Here is a 13,682-nt window from a genome sequence, read left to right as displayed (position 1 = left end):
CATCCCACGGGACACTGGTGGAGACACACGGGGCTGGCACCCCCCTGTCCTGCTTCAGGGTGCAGACAGCTGTGTCCAGCTGTGCTCACACCCCTCTCCCTGCATCAGCACTGCCGGAAGCAATCCCAACCCTAACTTCAGGCTCCGTTAGACTCCAGTGGCACTTTTTTTTTATTGTTACCACCTAATGCAAGCAACAGGGCGACGTGCTTTCGCTTCCCACACACGACACTTGGCGTTATAAAAACCCCTCCCCTCGTGCCCACCCCTGGGGAAAGCCAGCAGCAGCAGCAGAGACAGAGACTGAGACAGCAGGGAATTGTACAGCGCTGGCGGCGCCGGCCCCTAGGCCGCCGTGCCGTTGGGGGTCTTGTCCTGCCCCGCGTCCCGGGGCTCGTTGGGCGGGGGGATCTTCAGGTCCGAGGGCTCCACGTGCCAGATGTCCCGCGCGTACTCCTTGATGGTGCGGTCGCTGGAGAACTTGCCGGCCGCCGCGATGTTCCTGATGACCATCTTGGTCCAGGCCTTGGAGTTCTGCGAGGAATCCACGGGATCAGCGGGTTGGGAGAGAGCTTCAGGATCACGGAGTCCAGCCCAGCCCCAACAGCTCAGCCCAGCCCTGGCCCCCAGTGCCACATCCAGGCTTTGTTAAACACCCCCAGGGATGGGGACTGCACCACCTCCCTGGGCAGCCATTCCACAACTTTATCACTCTTTCCATGAAAAAATTTTCCTAATATCCAGCCTCTGTTGCCCTTGGCACAACTTGAGGCTGATTCCCCTGGTTCTGCCAGTGCTGCCTGCAGAAGGAGGCCAACCCCAGCTGGGCACGGCCACCTTTCAGGGAGCTGCAGAGTCACCTCCGAGTCTCCTTTTCTCCAGGGTGGGGTTGGCCCCAAGTGATGCCCTGGGATGAGAGCAGCCCCATCTCCAGCGTGTTCCTTCTCCGGGAGGGGATGCTGTGTCCCAGCACAGCTCCCTGCCCTGTCCCCGGGCTGGCACTCACCAGGTACAGCTCGCTGACCTTCTCCTGGCACTTGACATAAGCCTCGTAGTCGGCAAACACTTTGAACCTGCAGCAGCAAAGAAAGGAGGAGTCAAGAGCAGGAGAAATAGGAATGCAGGATGCCTGATCCGAGGTGTTGTCACACCCCAGACCTTAAATCCAGGGGTTAAACTTAAGGTTCCTTTGCTCCGTTTTGGTGCAAAGGAGAAATCCCCACCAGATACTCTCAAGAGGTAAAAAACACACAGAAGTCTACTTGCAAAAACAGAGCAAATTAAGGGAACTTTGGCAAAATATACAACACTGTATTCAAAGTAAATACAATGTTGAATTCAATGTAAAGCCACTTATCATAGCATTACTTAGCATTAATTTAGTATTCAGCATTTACTTAGGATTTATTTAGCATTTGCTTAGCCTATTTAACTGGGAAACCTTTAAAACCTTAAGATGTTATGTTACCATAAAGCTCCGTGAAAGGATTAAGAGAAGGAGGGAGAGAGAGAAAAAAGGAAAAGGTACAGAAAAAACCACACAGCCACCGACTGCTGAGCTCCAGCGTGGGTGAGGCAGAAACCCCAAGGAAGATGTCAGGGCAAAGTCGGCCATAACGCCCCCAGCTCCTTTTATACCCGCGGCCCTTCATGGGCCCGCCTCTAGGCGGGACTTCTGGTCGCTCGGCCAATCAGAGGCTGGTTAGTGCTGCTCTCAGTGTGATTGATCGGCAGCTCGACCAATCAGAGGCTCGGTTAGCACAGCCTCACGCACCAAGGTGCCATGATTGACAGCTCTGCCAGGCTGAGGGCTCTGGGCACGGCGCAGCCCCACACACACAGAGGGGTTCCAAGAACCCCAAAAACGCTCCAGACATCGATCTAATCCCGTCTCTGACAGGCGTCCTCCAACACAAAGCCTCTGGCTAAATCATCTCACCTCAAGCCTTGTTGGTAAAGAACCCTGGGTGCCCTGGGAGGGAAATGCAGTGAAAGCATTTCTCCAATCCCAATGCCCATGGCTGACCAGTGCTCTGGCCAGGAAAGCCCTCGAGATGCCTCAGATCATCTGGAAGGGCTGTGCACCCGAAGGCAGTAATGTGACAATGGCCATCCAGGGAGAATCCTTGCCTGAGGAGCATCATCCCCGTGCAGCGTGGTCCCAGCCCAGGGGATGGATGGTACCCCAGCACCTCACCTGTCATGGTGGAAGAGCATGTTGACCACATCGCTGAAGAGGTTGGGCTCTTTTGGGGAGAAGAAGCCACTTTTAATCTGGTCCACAGCCTGCTTCAGCTCGGGGAGCCGGTCGTAGTAGAGCTGGGCGTTGTACCTGGAGGGAAGGAGGCCATAAAACGGTGCTGCTGCCCGGGTACCTGAGGTGGCAGCCCTGTGGCACCCCCAGCCCTCACCCTCTCCTGTCCAGCTCCGTGACATCCTCCACCCTCATGCCGAAGATGAACAGGTTTTCCTCTCCAGCCTCCTCGGCCATCTCCACGTTGGCTCCATCCATGGTGCCGATGGTCAGAGCCCCGTTCAGCATGAACTTCATGTTGCCTGTCCCCGAGGCCTCGGTGCCCGCCGTGGAGATCTGCTCCGACAGGTCGGTCGCGGGGATCACTGCCAACAAAACACACCGGGGGCTCGTGGTGACCAGCTCTGGGTTTGTTTCCTGCTGAAGGACCACGGGATGGAGGGACACCCCCTCCCCACAGCATGTCCCACCCAAGGTACCTTTCTCTGCCAGGGACACCCTGTAGTTCTCCAGGAAGATGACCTTCAGCTTGCTGCCCACCACGGGGTCGTTGTTCACCACCTGAGCCACGGCGTTAATGAGCTTGATGATCATTTTAGCCATGTGGTATCCCGGGGCAGCCTGGGGGAAAAGCCACAGGTGAGCCAGGAGGGCTGGTGCCAGGGGCAGGTGAGGCACACGCAGCTCCCAGTGTCCAGGGAAGAACCTGTTTATCCCTGTTCCCATCACCACGTGTTACACCACAACATTTCTGGGGGCTTCCATGACCATAGACAGCAGATGGTTCTCCTAACCCCACCCAAACTTGCTTGGGTTGAAGCACCAGTGCTACTCCAGTGCTTTTTGGGGTAACTTTGTGGACTTAACAACATGGAATCATGGAATTGTTTAAGTTGGAAAAGCCCTTGAATCCAACCATTCCCCCTCCACTGTCAAGGCCACCACTGACCCATGTCCCCAAGTGCCATATCCACACGTCTTTTAACTTCCTCCAGGGATGAGGACTGCACCACTGCCCTGGGCAGCTGTTCCAATGCCTGACCACCCTTTTGATGAAGACATTTTTCTTAATATCCCATCTAAACCTCCCTTGGCACAGCTTGAGGCCATTTCCTCTGTCACGTCCCTTTCTCCCTGGAAGAAGGGACTGACCCCTGCCAGCTGCACCCTCCTGTCAGGGAGCTGCAGAGATGTGGCCCCATGAGACATCTGCACCCACATTGCCCAGGACACTTCCAAGGACTTCCTCCAAAAAAATCTCTAAAACTCCTGACCCAACTTACCTTGCCCCCAATGATCACTGTCCTGGGCACAAAGAGCTTTGCAGGATCCCTCCTGATTCCTGGAGGAAACAGCAGGGTTACTGTGGGATATGGGGCACAGGGGGTGCCCCTGTCCCCTCGGGGCACGCTGCCTTACGGTTGTACATGGTGATGATGTGCAGGCAGTTCATCAGCTGCCGCTTGTACTCGTGGATCCTCTTCACGTGCACGTCGAACATGGAGGAAGGGTTGATCTTCACCTTGTACTCCTTCTCCAGGTACAGCGCAAACTTCACCTTGTTCTCCTGGGCCAGGGCAGGGACCATGTCAGCCCCCGGGCAACACCAGACCTGCTCCCCCTGCTGCCCCTGCCCCTCACCTGCTTCACTTTGGCCACCTCCCGGATGAAGAGGTCGTCGTCCACAAACTTGTGCAGCTTGGTCAGCTGGCTCAGGTCCCGCACGTAGTCTTCCCCGATTTTCTGCAACAGGAGCAAGGGCACGTGCTGATGGTGGGATGGTTTGGGATGGAGGAGATCTTGAACATCATCCACTTCCAACCCCCTGCCACAGGCTGAGACACCTTCCACTAGCCCAGGGTGCTCCAAGCCCTGTCCAACCTGGCCTTGGACACTTCCAGGGATCCAGGGGCAGCCACAGCTGCTCTGGGCAGCCTGTGCCAGGGCCTCACCACCCTCACAGGGAAGGATTTCTTTCCAATATCCCATGAAACCCTGTCCTCTGTCAGTCTACATCCATTCCTCCTTCTCCTGTCCCTCCATCCCTTCTCCAAAATCCCTCTCCAGCTCTCCTGGTGCCCCTTTAGACACTTGAAGGGGCTCTAAGGTCTCCCTGGAGCCTTCTCCAGGCTGAACACTCCCAGCCAGGTGGAGTCAGGAGCATCTCCATGGCCTCCTTTGGACTTGCTCCAGCAGCTCCACACCCTTCTGCTGTTGGAGACCCCAGGGCTGAGTCCCCTCCCTCGACCCCGACCTCCTCACGCATCCCGAAGATGGGAATGGCTGAGGTTCCCAGGGCAGCCTGGGCTCAGCAGGGAAGGCTCAGGGGCCGCTACCTCCGCGATGAGCTCGGCCAGCCCCGGGTTGCAGAGCAGGAGCCAGCGCCGCGGGGTGATCCCGTTGGTCTTGTTCTGGAACTTCTCCGGCTCCAGCTCCGCAAAGTCCTCGAATCTGCGAGGGTGAGGATGGCACAGCTCCAGCCTTGCCCACCCGGCACCACCACCCCTTCCCAGGCCAGGGTGACCCAGCAGCACCGCCCTCCCCTCACTCACACTTGAGTCTTGACGATCTCGGAGTGGATCTTGGCCACGCCGTTGACGGCGTGGGAGCCCACGATGCAGAGGTGGGCCATGTTGATCCTCTTGGTGTCCCCCTCCTCGATCAGGGACATCCTCCGCAGCCGGTCCACGTCGTTAGGGAACAGGGACGCGATGTGCTGCCGGGGGAGCCAGCCAGGTGGTGAGAGGTGGTGGCACTGAGGGATGTCCCACCCCGTGGCTTACGAGGAGGGGCCATGGCAATGTCCCCAGCGGATCTGACACCAGCCAGAGCAGTGGCTTTTACTCTGTTGAGGTGGTGCAAACTCCCTCCAAAGGGTGCCCTTTCTCAGCACGGATGTCTCTGGATAGAAGGATCCCCCAAGCTGCCACACAGAGGGGTCTGGGGACACACACTTGGCCAGTGAGGCCATGTTGGCAAAAGCCTTGTGCTGCCAGACCAGGATGTCAAACCACTCCCGATATCATCTTTCCCAGGATGAATTTAGCACTTAGGAAGCAAAGAAATGCCAGCTCTCCAGTCCCTGAAGCAATGGGTGAAGCCTCTCAACAGTCACTAACTGCAGGATGGCAATGTGCTGGTGGGAAAGGGCTCTCCTACACATCAACTTCCCAAAATAGCAGTTGGAATCCCCCAGCCCCACACCCACCATCACCAGTTTGTGCGTGCCCCTCATCCTGACAGTACATCCCTGTTCCCCCCTCGGGAGCAGGCTCCCAGGCACTCACATCCAGGTGTCTCTGGTTGATCTCGTAGATGATCTGCAGGTGCCTGGGGAGCAGCTTCTCCACCAGGTCCACAGGCCAGCGCTCCAGGGCCTCAGGAAGCACCGTGTGGTTGGTGTAGGCAAAGGTCCTTTTGGTGATGTCCCAGGCCTGGCAGGGAAGAGCCAGCGCTCAGTCACACCTCAAGTGCCAGAACCCACCCTTGGTCCTCCCAGCAGCACAGCCCAGCCAGCTCCTCCCAGTCCACACCAGTTAAACCCAGCCTGACTGCTCCACACCATTCCCAGCAGCCACAAAACCAGCTCCTCCACCACTGGGTGCAGGTGGAGGAGACCAGGTGGGGTGTCCCTACCTTATCCCATGGCAGCTTCTCGATGTCCACAAAAATCCTCATCAGCTCAGGGATGGCCATGGCGGGGTGCGTGTCATTCAGCTGGATGGCAACCTGCGAGAGCAGGGTGGCACGTGGGGACACTGGGAACCCCACGGAGGGCCTACAAACATCTGCGTGCTCTGGGAGGTGTTGAAACAAGCTCCAAGGCAGAGGTGGGAGCAGCCGTGGCTCGTACCTGGTCTGGGAAGGAATCAAACACGGTGCGGACGCTGTCCGTGCTCCCGAATTTGGACGCTTTGAAGCGGCGGATGATGTCCTGGAGGGTGGCAGCCACGACAAAGTACTCCTGCTTCAGCCTCAGCTCCTTGCCTTCGAAGAACTGTGGGCAGAGGAGCAGGGAACTGCAGGATTCCTGCAGGATTCCTGCACTGCACTTCCTGGGGGAAGGTTTTCCCAGGGTGTGCTTCCCCCACATCCCAAGCTCTTCCTGCTTCCCAGATTCCAGCACAAGGGTTTGGGATGTGCTGGTACAAACAGGTTAAATCCCAGCTGAGCACTGTCAAAACCTGTTCTCAGTGGTTTCAACTTTTTGGCTGCAAGGAAAGGTACCAGGACAATGGGAAGGGAAGCTACAGGAGCTATTTCCAAGACAAGGATTTCACCACTATTCATGCAGCAAAACACATCAACTTGCTGGTCTGCAAAGGAAAAGCTGCAGGAGATAATCTCACCACTGGAGCTGCAGTGCCCCCAGCTCTCCTCACCAGCTGGGAAGGCTGGAGGAGGATTAAATAGGAAAAACACTATCAGGACCTGCCTCAAACAGGAGGCAGAACAAGGAGAGCTTCCCTTTTTTTCCCCTTGGTTTGTGGCTAGGGAAGGGTTGTGTGTCCCACCACATCTCTGTGCCAGCTCGGCAGGAACTCCCAGAGCAAGAGGGCTGGGGTGTAAACAGCAATTTGAGGCACAGCCTCTGGTCCCGGGTTGCAAAGGGCCACCAGGGTAACAGCGGCAGCATTCAGCAGTTTGCCTTCACATTATATTCTGGGATTCAAGGAGTGTTTCTGCAGCAGGGCCTGCTCATCCCCACTCGCTCTAGGCAAAGGACTCATCCTGGTGAGAGGCATCAACCCTCATCCAAGCACTGCAGGCAGCTTGAAACACAACTCAAAACATCTCTGGAGTGAGGAGCTGCTCCCTTTCCCCCTCCACCTGGACACTCTTTATCCACCCCCAAAAGACCCCCTAGAAGAGCAGGACTCACGTTGTCGTTGGGGTAGAGCACCCGGGAGATGTTCTCCGCCAGGTTCCTGTCCAGCACGGCCTGGATGTAGTCCCCGACGTTGACTGGGGAGCAGGAGCAGAGGGTGAGGTGGGCGTGGGACCCCCCCAGCCCTCCCCACCGTGCCCAGCTCCCACTCACAGTCGCGCAGGTTGAAGTCGTTGGGGGCGCGGGCCGACCACAGGCGCATGGTGTTGACCGTGTTGTTCATGTAGCCGGGCACGGGCGTGTCGTAGGGCAGTGCCAGCACCACCTGTGACATCCCCAGGGCAGCTGGAATTGGGCTGGGATCCCCCCATGCTCCCCCTCCTGTCCCACAGGACCTCCTGCTCAGGGCTGAGCTCAGGGTGGTGTCGTCCTTGGTACCCCTGCATGGGGACACCCCTCTGGCTCTGGTGTTTGGCAGAAGTGCTCAGGGCTTGCAAAGGTCAGGAGCAGCTTAAATTAGGTTTAATTTATCCCTGCTGGAGCTGCTTTTGGTATTTTGTAGAATTCCAGAATGGTTTGGTTTGGAAGGGAACTTAAAGTCCATCTTGTTCCAACCCCCCTGCCATGGACAGGGACACTTCCCACTGGAGCAGATTCCTCCAAGCTCCATCCAACCTGGCCTTGGACACGTCCAGGGATGGAGAGCTTGGCTGCAGATGAGGAGCAGCCAAATCTGTCCTCATCCCCATGTCCACCTCCTCCCCACCACTGCCTTTTCCATCCCAGCCCAACCTTCCTGGCAGAGATTCCGCAGGACTCATCCCTGGGGTGCAGCCAGCCAGGGAGAACCCCCCAAATGACAGGACAAGCCATGCAAGGGACATTCCTGTCCCCAGCCCTTACCTGGGTGTCGATCCACTTGGCCCCAGAGGCAGAGTGCTCCACGCGGCCGTAGAAGTGCACGGGCAGCATGTACTCAGGACGGGCCTTCTCCCAGGGATTGCCATGCCTGAGCCAGTCATCAGCCTCTTCCACCTGCCAGAGGGACACGCAGCAGTGACAGGGCCACCCAGCCCTGGGGCTCCCCCCACCTGCAGGATGGCTGGGCCAGGATGGCTGGGAAAGGCTCTGCTCATGGCCAGGGGGAGGATGCTCTCAGTGTATCCACCCCAAAGCTGGATTTTGGCACAGCAGGGTCAGCCTGGAGGCACCACCCTGAACTCTGGCGTGTCTGTGCCTTCCGTGGGGATGGGGACAAGCCCAAGGTGCACTGCTGATGTTGCATTTCCAAACCAGCCTCTTCCACAAGAGGAACACAACTGCTCCATCCTCACCCACTCCAGGCAGCCGTGGAGCAGCTCTTGAGGTGGCCCTGAGCAAGGGCCTTGGGACAAGGGATGGAGCTGTGAGCTTGCACTGGGGTAAGAAGTGACATTTGTTCACAAAAATATCTGTTAAATTTTAAATATCACAGCAGCAGCAGCCTCTGAGCTGAGGAGAAGTGTCTGTACCCCCCAGTCTAAGGGGGAGGAGGTGAATGTGGGGCTCCAGCTGTGGCAGGGGACAGCGAGGGCCACACATCTCCAGCCCTACCTGCCACCCATCCCGGATCTTCTGGTTGAAGATGCCGTACTCGTAGCGGATGCCGTAGCCGTAGGCTGCCAGCCCCAGCGTGGCCATGGAGTCCAGGAAGCAGGCTGCCCAGGAGAGAGGAGAGAGGGAGCTGGGAGCCCTGGGACAGCCACAAGCCCCAGGGGACAGGAGCCAGGGCCAGCAGCCTCCCAGCACCTCGCTGGAAAGGCTGGAGCAGAAACCGCCAGGATCAGGAACTTCCCCCAGGGGATGTGAAGCCCTCAGGGATGTGCCCACCACCTGGGGGGGTCACTCACCTGCCAGCCTGCCCAGACCCCCGTTGCCCAGCCCAGCATCCTCCTCGATTTCCTCCAGCTCTTCCATGTCCAGCCCGAGCTACAGATGGGAAAAAGGAGAGGGGCTGGAGACTGTCAGGGTGCCCAGCCCCACAGAGGGGGGGCATTGTTGGCACACAATCCCTTGCAGGTGGGCTCCAGGAGGGCTGGAAAGGCACCTAATTCCACAAGACCCATCTGTGCAGGTGGGAGCTGTGATTTGAACCCAAAGCAGCTGCTGTCCCGCTCAGCTGTGTCTCTGTGCCATGGCAGGGGCCATCTCCCATGTTTAAGGTCACTCTACCAGGCTTTACAAGGGACACTCACACCCTTGACCTCGCCATGGGCAAGATCTGGGGGTGGCTGGCACCAAACTATAACCAGGGTGCTGCCCTTGGGGTTCCAGACATTTCCAAGGGCTCTAAGAGCTTATTCCCAGGCCTGCTCCCTCTCTCCATGGCTACAGTCCTGCAGGGGCAGGCACCAGGTTCCTGTTCCCTGCCTGTTCCAGAACCCCCTATTCCTTGAGGCAGCCACCAGATGGAATATTCCTGCACCCCCAGCACCCCTATTCCTGGGGGAAGGCACCTGGGTGCCACCTTCCTGCTCTCCCAGCACCCCAGTCCCTTGGGAACAGGATCCAAGTGCTGTGTTCCTGCTCCCTCAGCACCTCCATCCTCTGGAACAGGCACCCAGGTGCCCTTCCTCCCAACTGCAGGCATCACCCTTGAGGGTGAGAAGCATCTACACCCCTTTTCCATGGAAATTTAATTTTCCCAGCCCAGGATGCTGTAGGAGGAAGTGGTTTTGCCTATGCAAAACTCCTTGGGGAGCTCAGGTGGAGACCTTTGGTCCATTTCCCTGCCCTGATGTTCCCTGGTCGCAGCAAGTGGGGATAAAAAATTTAAACCCCCCTAAAAATAACTTCCTCTCCTTTGCAGTGTTTGCACAAAAGTTGTTCCTGCCCTTGTGCAACCACTCTGGCCACATCTGATGATGTTCAACACAAGAGGTGACAGGGTGGGGACAAAAGGAGCCACCCAAAACCCTTTGATAACCCCAGTGCCACCTGGTGCCAGCACCCAGCTGGGCTTAATTCAAGGTTTTATTCCTCCCTGCCACTGATCATGGACATGAACAGCCTCACCCACAGAACCACCAGGGTCCTTCCAGGATCCTGCTGCCTTCCCCAGGACACAGCAGCCAGGCTGGGCAGCTCCAGGCCTTTCAAGGGCAGGCTCTGGAGCAGCCTTTATTCCCTAAGCCATCCCCCGTGGCTCAGGGAGCAGTTTAAAGCCAATGTAGGAAACATGGACATTCCCAGGAGCTGGAAAACAGGGATCCCTCCCAGGGCAGGTCCTCGTGGGATGCTCACCTGGTAGACAGCCTCGTCACAGGCGTTCTGCAGCCCCAGGTTAATCATCGTGTTCTGCAGCGTCCGCCCCATGTAGAATTCCAGGGAGAGGTAATAAATCCTCTGGAAGAGAAAAGCACCCCGTGGTCACCGTGCCCAGGGCTGGAGGAGGCTCCTCTGGAGCTGTGGTGTGATATCCCAAAAACAAACAGGAAAAAAGCCCAGCTTCAACAGAGCAGGGTGGCTTGAACCAGGAATTCCAGGCTTGTGGCTCCCGGGTGGCCCTGCAGCCCCTGCCCTGCTCTCCTGCTCCTTCCCAAACCGGGAGGAGGCTGTTCCCCTTGGACAAGCCCCGCTGCCCTGTCCCAGGGCGGGGACAGCTCCACGACGGTGGCAGCACCAAGTTAAACTGTAAAGAGGAGCCGTTTCCTAATGTCACTCCGGGCTGCAAAGCCACCGGAAAACCGAGCGAGCTGCCGGTGGCTGTGGGGACATGGGGGACAGCAGGGGACACTGCCGCTGACACGGATGCGGCCGGTCCGGCCTTGTGTAAGCCCCGGCGTCAGCACCGGCAGGTTTTAAGGAAGGATTTAGGCTGGGGGAAGTCGCTGACTCCACAGCTTTCCCCAGGACCTGCGGGGTCGGGCGGGGATTGGAGGTGGGATAGAATCCTGAAATGGTTTGGGTCGGGTCGGGATGGAGCACAAAGATCGCCTCGTTCCACCGCTCCTGTCACGGGCAGGATGTGCTGGGCAGGATCCACTGGGATTTACTGGTTTGACTCCAGCAGAGCCGGGAGCAGCGACCCCAGGCAGCAGCACCCGGCTCGCACGGGAGAGCCCCAGCCCCAAACCCTGCTGGAGGCTCCTTTTCCTCAGCCCTACAGAACACGGGGCAGCGCTGAGCTACCGCGGCTGGCACGGCCCCAGCGAGGCGCTGGCAGGGAGGAAATTGGTGCCGACAGGGACGCCCAGGTGTCAGGAGGGGGATTAGGGCTTAATCCCCCCGCGGCAGAGCCCGGAGCAGGGCAGCGGGACGAGCAGCAGCGCGGCAACTCCTGCACAAACCGGATCGCTCACGCTTGGCATCGCTCGTGTTGAACAAGACCTGCTTGCGGTTGGCTTCGGGTGCCTTTAAGCCTTTCCAATAATTCCCCCGGGAAGGCTTTGGAGTTGGTTTTGGTAGACAGCACCCACGCCGGCGCCGCGGGACAACAAACGGCGTTCCCATGCCCTGCACCCCGCTGCCGGCCGAGCCGGGCTCTGTTTGTTTTGCAGAGCAAAGGACAGTGGCCTCGCTTGGTAAAGTCCAGTCCCTCCTCTCGGAAAAGTTCCCGGAACAGCCCTAAATCCACGAAAAACCGAACCCCGCCAATCCCTCCATTGCAGCGCGGAGGGAGCGCTCCCATCCACGGGGCTCCCACGGCAGCCCCAAGCCGGGACCCTCCGTGGGGGGCTCCCACACCCCGCCCTGCACGGAGGGGCTCCCCCCACATCCCACCGCTCCCACCTTGGGATCCTTCTCGTAGTAGTACTGCTGCGTGCGGATCCAGCGCCCCACCAGGTGATCCCGCACGGTGTGGGCCAGCGCGAAGTAGTAATCGCGTGGGGTGGCCACATTGCGGTCCTTGACCAGGGTGAAGTGCAGGTGCCGGTTGAAGCCCCGCTTGAGCTCGGCCACGCTCTCCGCGCCCACGATGCCGCGGATGCTGATCTGCTTCCGCCGCTCCTGGTCCGACAGCGGCCGCGACATCGCGGCGGGGCTGCGGGGACACGGGGAGGGGGCACACGGACACTCGGGCTGGGCTCCGGAGCCGCGTTCCGCCTCCGCCCCGCGCTGGCACCGCCCCGGGAGGGGACGGGAGGGGACGGGCCCCGCCAAGGGCCGCCCACCAGCGGGGCGGGAGCGGCGGCCGCCACCGGGGGACGAAGGGGGGACCCCGAGGAGGGACAGAGGGGATGCACAGGGGGGGAATCCCGGGGATAGATGGAGGGGGATGCACAAGGGGGAGATCCCGGGGATGGACGGAGTGGGGTGCACAGGGGGGGAATCCCAAGGATGGACAAAGGGGGTGCACAAGGGGGGGAATCCTGGGGATGGACAGAGGGGGTGCAAAGGGGGGAGATCTTAGAGGATGGACAGAGAGGGGTGCAAAGCCGGGGATCCTCCTGGGGATGGACAAATTGGGTGCAAAAGGGGGGAATCCCGGGGATGGACGGAGCGGGGTGCAAAGGGGGGGACCCCGGGGATGGATAGAGGGGGATGCACAAGGGAGGAATCCCGGGGATGGACGGAGCGGGGTGCAAAGGGGGGGAAATCCCGGGGATGGACGGAGGGAAGCGCAAAGGGGGCACTCCAGGAACGTGGCCGGGGGGTGTCCCGGGGACCGCCCCTTGGCTGGGTCACTGAGGGGTGTGCAAATGGGGGACCCCGAGGGTCACAGAGGAGCGTGCCAAGGGAGGGGCACCCCGGGTATGGACAGAGGGGTGCGCAAAAGACAGGAAGAACTCGCAGGGGCACAGAGGGGGGATGCTGGGGGTCTCAGAGGGATGCGCAAAACGGGGCCCGCGGGGGGATGTGCAAGGGGGGTGCCGGGGCAGGTGCCGAGGAGGGGCCGGGGCAGGGCAGGAGCCCCCCGGGCGCACCCGCAGGGCGGAGCGGAGCGCAGCGCATCCCCGGAGCGCCGCCCCTGGCACGGACCGCCCCAGCACGGCACGGCCCCGCCCGCCGGACAGCCTCTCCCGGAGCACGTACGAGGAAGGTGCTTCCCGTCGGGAAAACCCGGAAAGGGTCGTGCTGTGTCCCCCCGCGTCACGATCCATCGCCGTGTCCCTGTGTTACGTGTCCCAGGTGTCCCACCCCTCTGGTCCTGTCCCCGTGTCGCGGCCCCTTCCTGCCCGGCTGTCCCCCGCAGCACTTCCCGGCCCCCTCCCTTTCCCCCCCGTCTCCTCACTGTTCTCTGCCTGCCCGCAGTCCCTCTGGGAATGGCGTGGGATGGCTTTTCCCGGCTGCCACCCGCACCGGCTGCCCCAAGGACCCTGCCCTGCCCTGCCTCCGGTTCCTCCCAAGGGCGAAAATATCCGATATGAGCTTCCAACGCAGCACTTTCTCCTCCCCCTCCTCCTTATCCTCCTCCTCCTCCTCCAGCCATGGCCCCGCAGGCTTTCCAGGCTGTTTTCCCTGGCCTCATCCCCAGCAGGGTGGGCAGCAAGGCAAGGAAGTGGGATTGTGCTGCTCTGCCCCGCTCAGGTGAGACCCCATCGAGCCCTGGGGTCCAACGTCAGGAGGAGCTGCTGGAGCGAGTCCAGAGGAGGTCCTGGAGCTGCTGCAAGGGCTGGA

General features: G+C 59.7%; 1 protein-coding gene across 2 annotated transcripts; it reads right to left on the bottom strand.

The window, feature by feature from the left end:
• Positions 1-153: 153 nt before the first annotated feature.
• On the bottom strand, positions 154-13,344 carry PYGL (glycogen phosphorylase L). 2 transcript variants are annotated; one of them, XM_039698083.1, is made up of 21 exons: positions 13,297-13,344; positions 11,853-12,105; positions 10,365-10,466; positions 8,972-9,050; positions 8,676-8,779; positions 7,986-8,117; positions 7,296-7,407; positions 7,137-7,219; positions 6,108-6,251; positions 5,891-5,983; positions 5,542-5,688; positions 4,807-4,970; positions 4,591-4,705; positions 3,896-3,997; positions 3,674-3,821; positions 3,538-3,596; positions 2,734-2,875; positions 2,412-2,619; positions 2,198-2,332; positions 1,007-1,073; positions 154-534 (listed from the first exon to the last, which is right to left on the bottom strand). In XM_039698083.1, exons 2-21 carry the CDS (start codon positions 12,093-12,095, stop codon positions 346-348), a joined length of 2,568 nt encoding a protein of 855 aa, XP_039554017.1. In that variant the 5' UTR covers positions 12,096-12,105; positions 13,297-13,344; the 3' UTR covers positions 154-345. The 2 variants fall into 2 exon arrangements, with proteins under 2 accessions (XP_039554017.1, XP_039554016.1); XM_039698082.1 differs by lacking the exon at positions 13,297-13,344 and adding an exon at positions 13,098-13,234.
• Positions 13,345-13,682: the final 338 nt, after the last annotated feature.

Source organism: Passer montanus, unplaced genomic scaffold (genome assembly GCF_014805655.1).
Source record: "Passer montanus isolate IOZ18808 unplaced genomic scaffold, ASM1480565v1 scaffold120, whole genome shotgun sequence".
Lineage (NCBI taxonomy): Eukaryota > Metazoa > Chordata > Aves > Passeriformes > Passeridae > Passer > Passer montanus.
Note: the sequence above shows the minus strand (reverse complement) of the source record. Positions and strands in the feature narration are given on the sequence as shown.

Coding starts and splice junctions, on each gene's coding strand:
- PYGL (XM_039698082.1), bottom strand. CDS start 13,165: ATGGATCGTGACGCGGGGGGACACAGCACGACCCTTTCCGGGTTTTCC. Junction 7,220..7,295: donor CGACTTCAACCTGCGCGACT/GTGAGTGGGAGC, acceptor CCTGCTCCCCAG/TCAACGTCGGGGACTACATC. Junction 4,971..5,541: donor TCAACCAGAGACACCTGGAT/GTGAGTGCCTGG, acceptor CTCCCCCGGCAG/CACATCGCGTCCCTGTTCCC.